The sequence below is a fragment of the Microcaecilia unicolor genome, chromosome 4 (genome assembly GCF_901765095.1).
Source record: "Microcaecilia unicolor chromosome 4, aMicUni1.1, whole genome shotgun sequence".
NCBI classification, from domain to species: domain Eukaryota; kingdom Metazoa; phylum Chordata; class Amphibia; order Gymnophiona; family Siphonopidae; genus Microcaecilia; species Microcaecilia unicolor.
The window spans coordinates 202,732,640-202,745,088 of record NC_044034.1 but is presented as its reverse complement, the minus strand read 5'-3'; the positions used below and the strand labels follow the sequence as shown (position 1 = coordinate 202,745,088).

The 12,449-nt window shown below is 40.5% G+C and overlaps 1 protein-coding gene across 1 annotated transcript in view; it reads right to left on the bottom strand.

Moving 5' to 3' along the window:
- Positions 1-1,099: 1,099 nt before the first annotated feature.
- The window catches only part of SYT12 (synaptotagmin 12), a 421,655-nt gene continuing 410,305 nt past the window's right edge, over positions 1,100-12,449 (bottom strand). The window contains exons 8-9 of the mRNA XM_030201131.1: positions 8,332-8,465; positions 1,100-2,707 (exon numbers count right to left, since the gene is read on the bottom strand). Coding sequence (XP_030056991.1) covers positions 2,534-2,707; positions 8,332-8,465 — 308 coding nt within the window. The 3' untranslated portion in view covers positions 1,100-2,533. The remainder of the gene's footprint in view (positions 2,708-8,331; positions 8,466-12,449) is intronic.

Here is a 12,449-nt window from a genome sequence, read left to right as displayed (position 1 = left end):
AGTAAGTTTGCACTTGCTGCACAGCCATTTCAGAGGTAAGGGCTCCTACGCTAAGCCGGCAGTAACTGGGCAGCGTGTGGTGCTGTCAGATTATCACAGGGTAACACCTGTGGAAATATTTTTCAAATATTTCCGCTAGCGCTGGAAATGCCACACGCTGGGAGTGGAATAACTTCTGGCACCCATGTTGGGCTGACAGCAGTTCCGTGTTGCCATGCAGCAAATCCATTGCCATGCAACAACCCTTTAGTAAAAGGGCCCACTAGACACACAAGGTACTGTATGTCTAAGTGCTTTGAAAATGAGCCCCATTGTATCCTACATTGCCTTGCTTTCCAACAGATTCTTACTAATTGTTAATGAGCATAATATAAAGTATTTAACTCATGACAGCTTTACTTAGCAGCACTACATAATTTTAAACACTCACTTACATTATGTATATTAGGTTTTTCAACAGAATTATTGCTTATTATTGTGGAAAATGTGTTTCTTACAGTACTTGCACAATTCAACGTTCTTAGCTTTTCTAATGATTAGGCATAATCCAAACATTGTAGGTTAAAACGTATCATTTAAAAGCATTTTTTTTTCTAAAAGACAGATATACCAGATTTGGTTAGTAGAAGAAACACTAGACTGATCAAAGATATGGGAACTGGAGGCAATGCCCCAAATGTTTTATGAGATGGAATGGCAGTATTACACTAATGTTGTTTGTCTTTATTGTTTGTAGAATACTTCAATTATATTAAAATATTTGACAATTCGAACAATTTATTGTTTCCAGCAGATATATACTGTTCAGAAAAACAGTTACATCATGTTTTTCTTTTATAAATGAATGCAAAGCTAACTGTAATTGAGTCTGATCTATGATGGCCAACAATATGCATACTGAGCAGTAGAAGTTGAGCAATCTTGTATTTGTTGCATAAAAACAAAAGAGGAGAACTTGTGGCCCTGTTTACTAAGCCACGCTAGAGGCGCCCTACTATTTTTAGCGCATGCGCTAACCGTGGAGATGCCCATAATATTCCTATGGGCGTCTCTACACAGTGTGTGCTATTTGTTAGCAAGCACTAAAAATGCACTTTAGTAAACAGGGCCCTTGGCATCTTCTGTTTGACAAATTCTGACCATGTACCACACCAACAGCAGAGAAAATATTACACCCAAGCAAAGCACACAAATTTTCCAGACACAATCAAAATATTAGGAGAAAAAAGACCCCAGTATAAGCTAGTATAGTGGTATGAGTGTGAAACTGCACTGTGTAGCTGTTCCACCAGTCTAAAAAATTCCTCCAGTATAAATACATGTACCAGTCAATATTCAGTCCATGGCAGTCAGCATTTTTTAAAGACATGATTTATATGAGATATTCCAACTTCCCCAGATTATATCACATTCATAGCTATAAACATTTTCACAGCACTGCATCTCACATATCTCCCCCAAGACTTCTCTTCTTCTTCTTAAAAAATGGTATTGACCTTTACGTAGACACAGTCATCTGGTCATATGATCTTTTCAACCAATCAAATTAAAAAAGCTCTATCCAATCAAAAATCAACAATGATTTTAATTGGTACATCATAATTACAAGTCATTTCTTCCAAGAAACTCACAATGGCATAATATGAACAGTTTTGTTTTGAAATTTATGTTGCAGTAAATTGAATCGTATCAAACTAATTTGCCCTGATGCAGCCTACAGGCCCTGTTTACTAAGAGAACAGTTATAAACATATAAGTTTATTGCAATTTAATTTGATTTTCATATTTAAAAAATACACATATTTATACAGGAGGGTTTTTTTTTAAACCAGTGATGTGGCTCAGCTATACATTGGAGATTCATACTTATCACACTGCTTTTGCCTAGACTGAGGGTTTGTCCCCTATTTTTTTGGTTGTGGTTGTTTTGGGAAATTCAGTCTATGAACAATGGATATTTTCAGGACTAGTAAAATGGGAATCAGGCAGATGATCTGCAGACTAAAGCAGCAAAATATTAGCATCTGCTCATCAGGATGGGTGTGATGGGCAGATTCCTTTTGCTTGGTTAATGCATGTTTGCTGTTGCACTAGAGAAAATGAATGTGAAGCAGGACATCTGATTAATGACATAAAATAGATTTCAAAATGAAAAGCTTTCCTAGTAATTGGATCACTTCTGCAGGTTTTTTGTGCAGCAGAAAGAACAAGCAAATTAAATAGGATCTTTCGATCTTGCAGAGCTTCAATTTTGCTCCAGAACTGTAAGCAAATGACGACCAAGATGTCACTAAAATGATACAAAAATAACCTTAGGATACTAAGACCCTTCTTCTTTTTTTAAAAGTCTCTTTATTGTCTTATCTGATGGTATCTTTTTCAGCTCTATTCCTAGGAAGTACTATCTTAAACTGTAACAAGATTCTAGTTATTGACTTTTTTGTAATAAAGCCTTTTTAAAAAACAGTCCTGTCTACTCATATTATTAGCTTATTGAAAGAATTTAAAGACGATGCAAATTTGCATGGAGATATTAATTTTGTCGAACTGGGTGCCACATTGAAACTGGTTTTCGTAAAGTGGCTAACATTTGATTCCAGTGAGTCATGCTCATCCCACTTGCTGTGGGCCCAATGATGACATGCCCTATGTTTTCTGCTCTTCCATCTTCACAGCATTCTGCTACAGTTACTCTGAGTGACAGATCCTGAAAATGATAAATCAAAATACAAGTGTGTAAATAGGTTATACCATTAGTATGTGCTTCTGTTTACCTATATAAAAAGTACCCAATGACAGCAGTGTGTATAGAGATTGCACCTGGCTGGAAGAAAGGTATACTTCCATCTTCTGGCTCACTGCATTGATGTTTATGGATTTATCTTCTTACCAAACTTACAATGCTCAAGTATCGCAAGATTAAGGGGTCATTTTACTAAGCTGTGATAAAAAAAGTGGCCTTTCCCGTTTGCTAAGGCCATATATCCTGAAGTCAGAAAATGGCCGGTTTTCCATTTTCCTAATTAATGGCCATTTTATATGTGTATTGAGTTTGTCTGTATTGTTGTATAGTATGTATGAGTTTTTACTATTGTGCATGTAATTATGTAATCCACCTAGAACCTTTGGCGATAAAGTGGAATATATATATGTTTTATAAAGAAATAAATGTATTTATTTATTTATTTATGTGCTAATGTTTCATTCTGTAGGCAATAAGGGCTCATACACTAATTTCACATCAATCAGCACGCAGTACTGTGGCTGTGCTAACTGATTCATACTGTGATACCCTCTCTCTACCCACAGACATGCCCCCTCTGAGAACAATTTAGGATTTTTTAGTGCATGGTTTGTGCATGTAGATTAGGATTTTTCCATAGGATGCCTCAGCACGTCCCATGGCAAGTTCTTTTAAGCTGCAGTAAGTGTGTACTAGTGTTAACCACAGCTTAGTTAAAGGACCCCTGAAATTTATAGGCATGTTTACTAAAGAGTGTTAGGGTTTTGCATTTAGCACAGGTCGAGGTCGTCGTCGCCACCGGGCCGGGCTCTCCCAGCGTCTCTCACCTCCGTGTGAAGGCGCTGCAGCAGGCAACAGCAGATCGCTTCCCTTTGGGCATCCCTCCTTCCCTCCCTGTGTCCCGCCCTCGCATAACTTACGTCAGACGAGGGCGGGCCAGGGAGGGAAGGAGGGAAGCCCAAAGGAAAGCAATCTGCTGTTGCCTGCTGCAGCACCTTCACAGGTGAGAGGCGCTGTGAGGGCCCGACCCGGTGGCAGACGGAGGGGGGCAGGTGGGGGGGGGGAGCGGCAGCGGCGACGACTTCGACCTCAGGGGGGGCGGAGGGGGCGGGGCTCTGGGGCGCGGAGGATGGCAGGGAGGCCAGAGCTGCAGGAAACTGTGATTTCAAGGGAGGGGGGAGCGGCGATGGCGACCTTGGGGGGGGGGGGGGGGCGGCAGAAGGGAAAAATAAAAAAGAAAGCCAAGTGCTCATCAGGGACGTCCTTGAAGGACATCCATGTTAGGCACTTTAGAAGGACGTCCCTGATGAGCACTTGGCTTTTTTTTCCCCTTCCCTCTTGCTCTTCTGAGCACTTGTTGGACGTTTTTTTTCCCCCTTTCTGATTCCCTCATAGCAGCCCCAACGAGAGGTGCAGACCTCCTGTTAGGGGTTTCCACGGTAAGGGAATTGGAAAATGATAGTGCATCTCATTACAATACGGTTTCTACACATTATAATACTAATTTGCTCATCTGCATTTCATTTGCGTTAGCTGCTACTGTGATCGGAAAATGGCTGGGAGAAGCCTTTAGTGCATGCCAGGGTTTACTACTTGCTCATTAATGGCTCGTTAAGTTTAGTGCATCTGGCCCTTAGTCTGTGCATGTGGCAGAGGGTGAATTCTCTGTTGTTTGGTTGCCATTAATCCCTTTGTATTTGTTCTGTAAGTCTGTAGAAGCCAGCTTCTTCTCTGATTACTTAGCTGTTGTGCAGCTATGTTCAGCTTCTCTGTGTCCGTTGCTTCACTGTGTGCCATGCCTTTCCCTTCCCTGTTGTGTGTGCTGGCTGAGTCCGTGGTAAGAGCTTACTTTGTTTGGATTTCCTTATTAACCCTTTGCCTGCTGTATCTGTTGCTTGGCTTTTGTGAGCACTGCTCCTCATCTGAGCTGTGTACCTAGATGCAGTCTATCTCTGTAGTCTGCTTTAACCCTTTACCCGCTGTACCTGTTGCTTGGTTCTTGTGAGCACTGCTTCTCATCTGAGCTGTATAACTAGAAGCAGTGTCTCTCTGTAGTCTGCCTTATCCTTTACCTGCTGTTTGTGGATTGCTCCTTACCTAGCTGTGTTGCTTTCGTTGTCTTTTGTGTGGTTTCCCTTTTTCTCTTATTCTTGCTGTAGCTCTTGTTTGGATCCTGTGTAGGTCACTCCTTCGTTTAGCTGTGTGGCATAGCTTGGCTTGCCTCTCTGTGTGAGTTCCCTTATTCTGGTTATTGTCTGTATCTGTGTATTTATTTATTTATTTATTACATTTGTATCCCACATTTTCCCACTTAGTCTGGTGTCTGTGTGTTTTGTTGGGTGTCTGTGTGGCACAGTGTGTGCGGCCCGAGTGCCAGTCCCATCAGGGACTTCTCTCTGACCTTTTCCCTTCCCTTGTGTGTGATTGGGTTCCAGTTTGACCTTGCGGCCCATACGCTTGGACTCTGTATGTGTGGGTTCCAGTTCGGCCTTGCAGCCCATATGAGTGGTCTATTTCCCTTTCTTGTGGTGCTCGCTGGTCTCCCTGAGTGTGCTGGGCTTCATAGCCCGTTGTTACTGTATAGTGTAAGCTTGGTCTGCCTTAGGCCTTGGCCTAGGTCTGTCCTAGGACTCGGCCTAGGCCCAAGGGCTCACAATCAACCTAACAATCATCAATATACCTATTCCACAAAGGTATATTTTTCTTGTATGGACCGTCAGTCAGAAATTCTTTTTCAAAATTTGCAATGTACAGATTAGCTATAGAGGGGGCCATAGTGGCCCCTATAGCTATACTCTTAATCTATTTATAGAAACAGCCTTCAAAATAGAAATAGCTTTCTTTTAATGCTAATGTTGTCAATTCTACAACATTACAATTCTACAACAGAAGCACTGCGCAAAAGGATTGCAAACTTGAGAATACCCACTGCGTGTATCGACAAGCTATGGGTATTCCTTTTGCGCAGTGCTTCTCTAATAATCTTTAATGTTTCTGTCTGAGGAATATTAGTGTAGAGTGACTGATTCCTTTTTGAAAGAGAAAAATATCCAAAAATGTCGTAGACCAGCAGATGGACATTTTTCTTGCAAAAATGTCCAAATCGCTATTTTTGAAACCCATTTTTTAGACATTTTCTATGCCGTTCATCTGCAGTACATCCAAATCACAAGAGGGCATGTTAGGGGTGTGTTAAGGGTAGGATTTGGGCATTCCTAATACTGGGATGTTTTTCTGCCATAATGGATCAAAATAAAAACGTCCAGGGCTAAAAGTTGTATGTTTTGGTCTAGACCTGTTTTAATAACAACTATGTCACAAAAAAGTGACCTAAATGACCAGATGACCACTGGAGGAATAAAGGAATGACACCCCCCTTACTCCCCCAGTAATCACTGACCCCCTCCCACCTCCCAAATATGTGAATGAAACAGTACATACCAGCCTCTATGACAGCTTCAGATGTTATGACCAGTCTTGTTACAGAAGCAAGCAGGTCTCTGGAGTAGCTTAGTGGGTGTTGCAGTGCATTATGGAGAAGGAGACCAAGGCCCATAATCCACTCTAATTGTTACACTTGTGGTGGAAAGTGTGAGCCGTCCAAATCCCACCAAAAACCTACTGTACCCACTTATAGGTGACACCTGCAGCCATAAGGGCTACTGTGGTGGTGTATAGTTGAGTACAGTAAGCATTTGGTGAGTTTTGGGGGGTAAGGGTGAGATGTGTACCTAGGACCTTTTACGTGAATTCCTCTGCAGTGGCCCCCAAGGGTGCCCCACTGCTCTGCTGGGATGTCTGTGTGGCCAATCTACTAAGAATGCTGGCTCCTCTTCCATCCCAATGGCTTGATTTTGTGCATATTTCACTTGGACATTTTTTTCTTTCAAAAATGGTCCAAAAAGATAGATGCATTATACACAAAATGTCTAGAAAATGTCTGGGAAATAGCCATTTTTAAAGAAAAAAAGACAGACTTTTTCAGCTTCAAAAATGATCATTTTCGCTAATTGAGTTTTGGATGTTTTTACAAAACGTCTGAAGTCAGATTTAGATGTCATATTGAAAATACCACTCTCAATGTCTAAAGTCACTAGAAAATTCTCCTTATCTGTTGGAATAGTATTTTGCAAAATGCTAATAACATGAATGGAATCAAGTGTATAAGATGGAATCTGGAGGACTGGTGACTTAGAGCACTGGAAGGAACTGGATTCTACTCCTAGTTCAGGTCCTCTGCTTCTTGGTATGGCCTGGGTTGGGGATTCTGTGGAAACAGCACCCACAGCCATTTTTAAGGGAAGTGGATATAGTCACTGTGGAACAGCAACACTTACAGCCCAGATTTAGGTGCCATGTTTGCAGCATGCTTAAATGAACTCTGGTGCATGGCCTCAACACTATTACTGAAATGATTAGACCAAAGTGAAAGGAAATAAAACGGGCAAATCCCCAGGTAGTGGAAAATGAGGGCTCTTGTTGTAGAGCACAAAGGATTTAGAGGAAAATCAGGGTCAAAATAAATAAAATAATGCATTGTATGACATTCTTGGGTCAGCCATGATATATTGTGATGAGTGATATTTCGTTGCACAATCAGGAATCATTTGAATGACAGCGTTGGTCAGATTCAATGGCAGGGCTGCAGGGGTAGACTTCCCAATAGACATAGAATTAGTGACAGCTGCCCTACCACCAAAGGTCTGCTCTACACAGCTCCATCATTATTTTAAGACAGCTGGATAACTCAGCTCACTGAGGGGTCCTTTTACTAAGCTGCGCCTTTCATTTACCGAAATTGAACATGCGGCAAAATAAAAATTGGTGCGTGTCCATTTTGGGCCTACCACCACCCACTGACTTAGCAGTAAGGTCTCATGCATTAACTGGGCGGTAATCATCAGCATGTGTACACTGCCGATTACCACCCAGTTAGTGCCATATGGAAGAAAATAAAAAATATTTTCGGACACACATATCAGATGTGGGTAACATATGGAATTACCGCCCAGGGATCACGGTAGCCGGGCAGTAGTTCCAAATTGATGTGCATTAGACGCGTGTAGGTGCCTACGCACCTTAGTAAAAGGGCCCCTGGACTGCTTCATTGTACAGTGTTATAGGGATACTCTACCCAGCTAGCCAAGATTTGAGAGGAAGGAAGTAGTTAGTTATTGCAATGTGTAGAGGCAGCCAGTGAGTTAAAGAAGAATCCCCTACCACACAATTGGTTAGATGCAATTTTCTATATGAAAGCTGTAAGAAAAGAAATTAATGCTTTTGATATTGGATTGATGTTATTTTACAAAAAAAAAAAAATAATAAACTTCCTGCAATTTCAGAACTGAAGACTGGATTTTGGGAAGGAGATTTAAAAACTCAATGTGGGGGTACTGTGACCACAATAAACAATGTTAAGCTTTGATTCTGAAAATCATTCTAACAATCTAAGCAATAAAGTATTAGGAGAAAAAAACGAGGAAACCTAGGAATCAGAACCAGTGAGGAAAAGCAATAGATCTGAGATACAGCCAAGCCAGCTCTTTGAGGAAAACTGTTAGTACCCCACTAAATAGAGGAGCTCTCACCTGTAGTACAATAGCTGGGACAGAAAAAATCATGGCTTCATTAAAAACGGGGTTGTTATCGTCTCTCTTCACAGCTGTCTTTTTCTTGCTGATCTTCCTGTTGTCCTGAAGAAGGTAGACTTTGACAAATGGGTCTGTTGGGAAAACATGAATTATGGCATTGGCATTAGCTGGCTGTCCTTTTGACTCTTGGTAACACTGTTATTGTGGCAGTGATGGATCTAGGGTTTTATGACGGGAGGAGGATGAAGGAGGAGGGGAAAGGTACAATGCAGTGCTGTACCCTGCCATAACGACACAGTGCAAGCTGCAGAAGAATTTGCAGTGTTCTATTAATCCACTGATCTGGTTGGGTGAGCATCATCTGGTACTTATACTCTCAAACAGAAGATTCTGTTGCATGATTCTAGAGGATGCAGTACAAGATTTACAACTTGATTAGAAAGAGAAGTTACAGTAATATGATAAAATGAACACTGTGAACTCGACTTGCTGAGATTATATGGGACATTTACTTCTGGATCATAAGTACAGAGATGAGTGGTGATATTGTGGCTGTGTGTTGGTATGGATGAAGGATGGAAGAGGGGGCTTAAGAAACAAAACCAATCAACTGAATAGATTGCCATGTGAAGGGCAATTCTATAACCTAGGCACTCACATTTCCATTTGCATTACGGGCCAGATTCTGTAATTGACATCTAAAATGTAGGCATGTCAGAATAACGCACATAGCATTATTCTATAAACTACGTCTACAGTAAAACACGGTTTATAGAATAGTGCATAGGCAGGGGGAATATGCATACATTTAGGTACGACCATTTATGCCACTGAAAACCTGGTATAAATACCTGTGCCTAAATGTACGTACATTCCCTTGAATGCTATAACAATGGGCGTAAATTTGATTGATGCCCCTGACATGCCTATGCTCCTCCCATGGCCATGCCCCCTTTTGAGCTACACATGTTGGAATTTACATGCACCTCTTTTTATAATATGCTTAAAAAAAGCACGTGTAAATTCCAATTATTGCCAATTAATGATGATAATTGGTTATCAACCAATTATCACTAATTGGCTCATTACTCAATTGAGTGGTGCATATAAATTGGCCGTGTGCACAATTTAACACATGGTACTCGCTGCACCTTATATAGAATCTGGCCCTACATGTGGAAATATTTCGAGATATGCACATACTTTCACAAATGCTAGTTTGCACTTAAGCACTTTTGGAAATATCTTAACTTACATAGCATGTATTTGATGTGAACAGGGATGGAGCATGGGTGGGACATAGGTATATACTATAAGTTATGTGTGTACCTGCCACACTTAGCTGAGCACTTACACCAGCTCTATAGCTGGCATAAGTGTGAGCACCTAGATTTTAGGCTTGTGGATAATGTGGTTAGGCATCTACATTTCTTTACAGAACAGGATCCTACCACACATCCTCTGGTTGCCTAATTGATAGAACCAAGTTATGGAACTGTCTTGTAGAGTATGAATAATTCCTGTTTTACTTTTGTTGCATTGTTAAAGAAATTGTAGACCTGTGCTCTCTTGACAAAATAGAACAAATTCAAATCATAGAAAGAAAAGCTACCGTACTTTCTTTTCTTAAATTTTGTTTAATCATTAGCCGGATGATTTTTAGTCTCTATACTCTCAGTGGAGACAGTCAACTGCTTCCTAGCAGAGGAATCCTTTCTAAACTGTCTCCAAAATTAGCACTCTTCTTCCCAACATATCAAGATTCCTAATATCAGACACAGAAGATAGAATCTATTTTATAATGCATATCAAAACAGAGTTTTAAGTTAAAAGATGATCAACTGCTTTGCTGAAGCCTCACATATTTTCATTTTGCCCTCTCTGATTCATAGGAAACTTGGAAGGCTGTAAGTCATAGATAGAGTGTGACACACCGTTAGATGTATCATATAGTAGGAATGCTTCCAGAAATAATTCCTTTTAGCCTAAATAAAGACCCCCACTTTGGGCTCTTATTTGCAAAATAATCCAGAAGGGGAAGTCAAGGGTTACTTCCACAGTAAGACCCTTGTTCTACAGGACCTTAATGCTACACTAATGGAGGTTTCCCAGTGGTGGTTTTTAATGAAATAATAATTCAAAATGTATTACTTTAATTTACCAGTGACAATGAAGCATATATATATTTCACGAGTTGATATGTGATTTTTTTTGGATGCTTATTTTGGAGCACATTTTGAAATACAGTATTTACTTTATGGACACATTTGAGGTTTAAGCACTGCATTATTTGGAGACATATGTTCACAAGTGGAATCACAGGGATGTTTGAGTGCAGTTACAGCTTTAAGCAAAAGTAGTTTTCAGCTCTGTTTTGCTATATGACGTACATATGGTATGCAAGAGTGGTGACAAACTGAGTGATTCTGCATTTAACAAAAATATTTTTTATGTGAGATTAACATTGCAGTGTTGTGCCCTACATGTCCCATTGGCAGTATAGAATATTAACAGAGTATTTTAGACATGGTGCAGAATTCACAAAGTGATTTTAAAAGTAAAACTGTTCAAGATCAAATGAAAAGAACATGATTTAAAATCAATGTAAAGGAAGCTGAGAAAATAGTTATAACCCTGAGCATTTCAACTAGGGCCCAATTGCCAGTCCTAAGCATGATATGGATTTTTGGGCAGTGTTTATCAAGGATTAAATCCTCCCATTTTGGCTAAGATCTAAACTATTTCACTTCTTGAGTAGGGTCATGTGATAAGGCTTTAACCCTCTCAGGTTATAGTAGTTCTTAATCTTGGCCAAGAGGCCACGAAAGGACCACTCTCAACTCACAACTCAAATCTTGTGTTTGATTATAGCTGAAAGGAGATCGAAGGCCTGTTGGTCACTTTTTAGGCTACCAATAAATAAATTCCAAATCATTCTTATAGAGGCTCAATTTGAGCTAAAGCAATTTTCTGGCTTTTACAAGTGCTTTGGCTAAGGTCTTTGAAAAAACAGGGGATTATTTTCCTATACTGCTGGATAAGGTACTGGGTTATTTTTTTTATTAGTTTTTTTAGGAATACTTTTTTTGCCACAATGGCTTTGTCTTCTCTAGTTTTTAATCCTAAAAGTTCAAAGAGGGTAAAGGCAATTAATAATGCTTGAAGTGATTGCAACACTGAGGGGTCCTTTTACTAAGCTGCGTAAGCGGCTAAGCACGCCAAAATGGAGTTACCACCCAAGTTCCACTTGGCTCTTGTGGTAATTTCATTTTTGGCGCACGTCCGATATGCGCTTCTGAAAAATATTTTTTATTTTTGGGCACACATAATGGACGTGTGCCAAGTGGAATTTGGCATGTGTAAGTCATTACCGCCCAGTTACTATGCGAGTCTTTACAGCTAGATCAATGGCTGGCAGTAAGGTCTCAGACCCAAAATGGATGCATGGCAATTTTTATTTTGCCACACGTCCATTATTGGCAAAAACTTTAAAAGGGCCTTTTTTACAGGTACACTAAAAATGGATCGGTGTGCACCCACAACCCGTGCCTACACCACCGCAAGCCATTTTTCAGCGCGCCTTTGTAAAAGGATCCCTGAGGTGTTAGTGTTCTTAATGAAATGGCCTAGGAGTCAAGTTTTCCAGTGTTGCATAAAAGCCTAAAGAATCTAGAAAGCTTTCAGGCTTATTTTCGAAAGAGAAGGGTGCCCATCTTTCGACACAAATCAGGAGATGGGCGTCCTTCTCCCAGGGTCGCCCAAATCAGCATAATCGAAAGACGATTTGGGGCATCCTCACCTGCTTTCAATCGCGGGGATGACCAAAGTTCATGGGGGCGTCTCGGAAGCATAGCGAAGGCGGGACTATGTAGGTGTCCTTGTCTGATAATGGAAAAAAGAAGGGCGTCCCTGACGAACACTTGGCTGACTTGGTCATTTTTGTTTTACGACCAAGCCACAAAATGTGCCGTAAATGACCAGATGACCTCCTCTTACTCCCCCAATGGTCACTAACCCCCTCCCACCCTAAAAAAAAAAAATTAAGTATTTTTTCCAGCCTCTATGCCAGCCTCAAATATCATACCCAGCTCCATGACAGCAGTATGCAAGTGTTG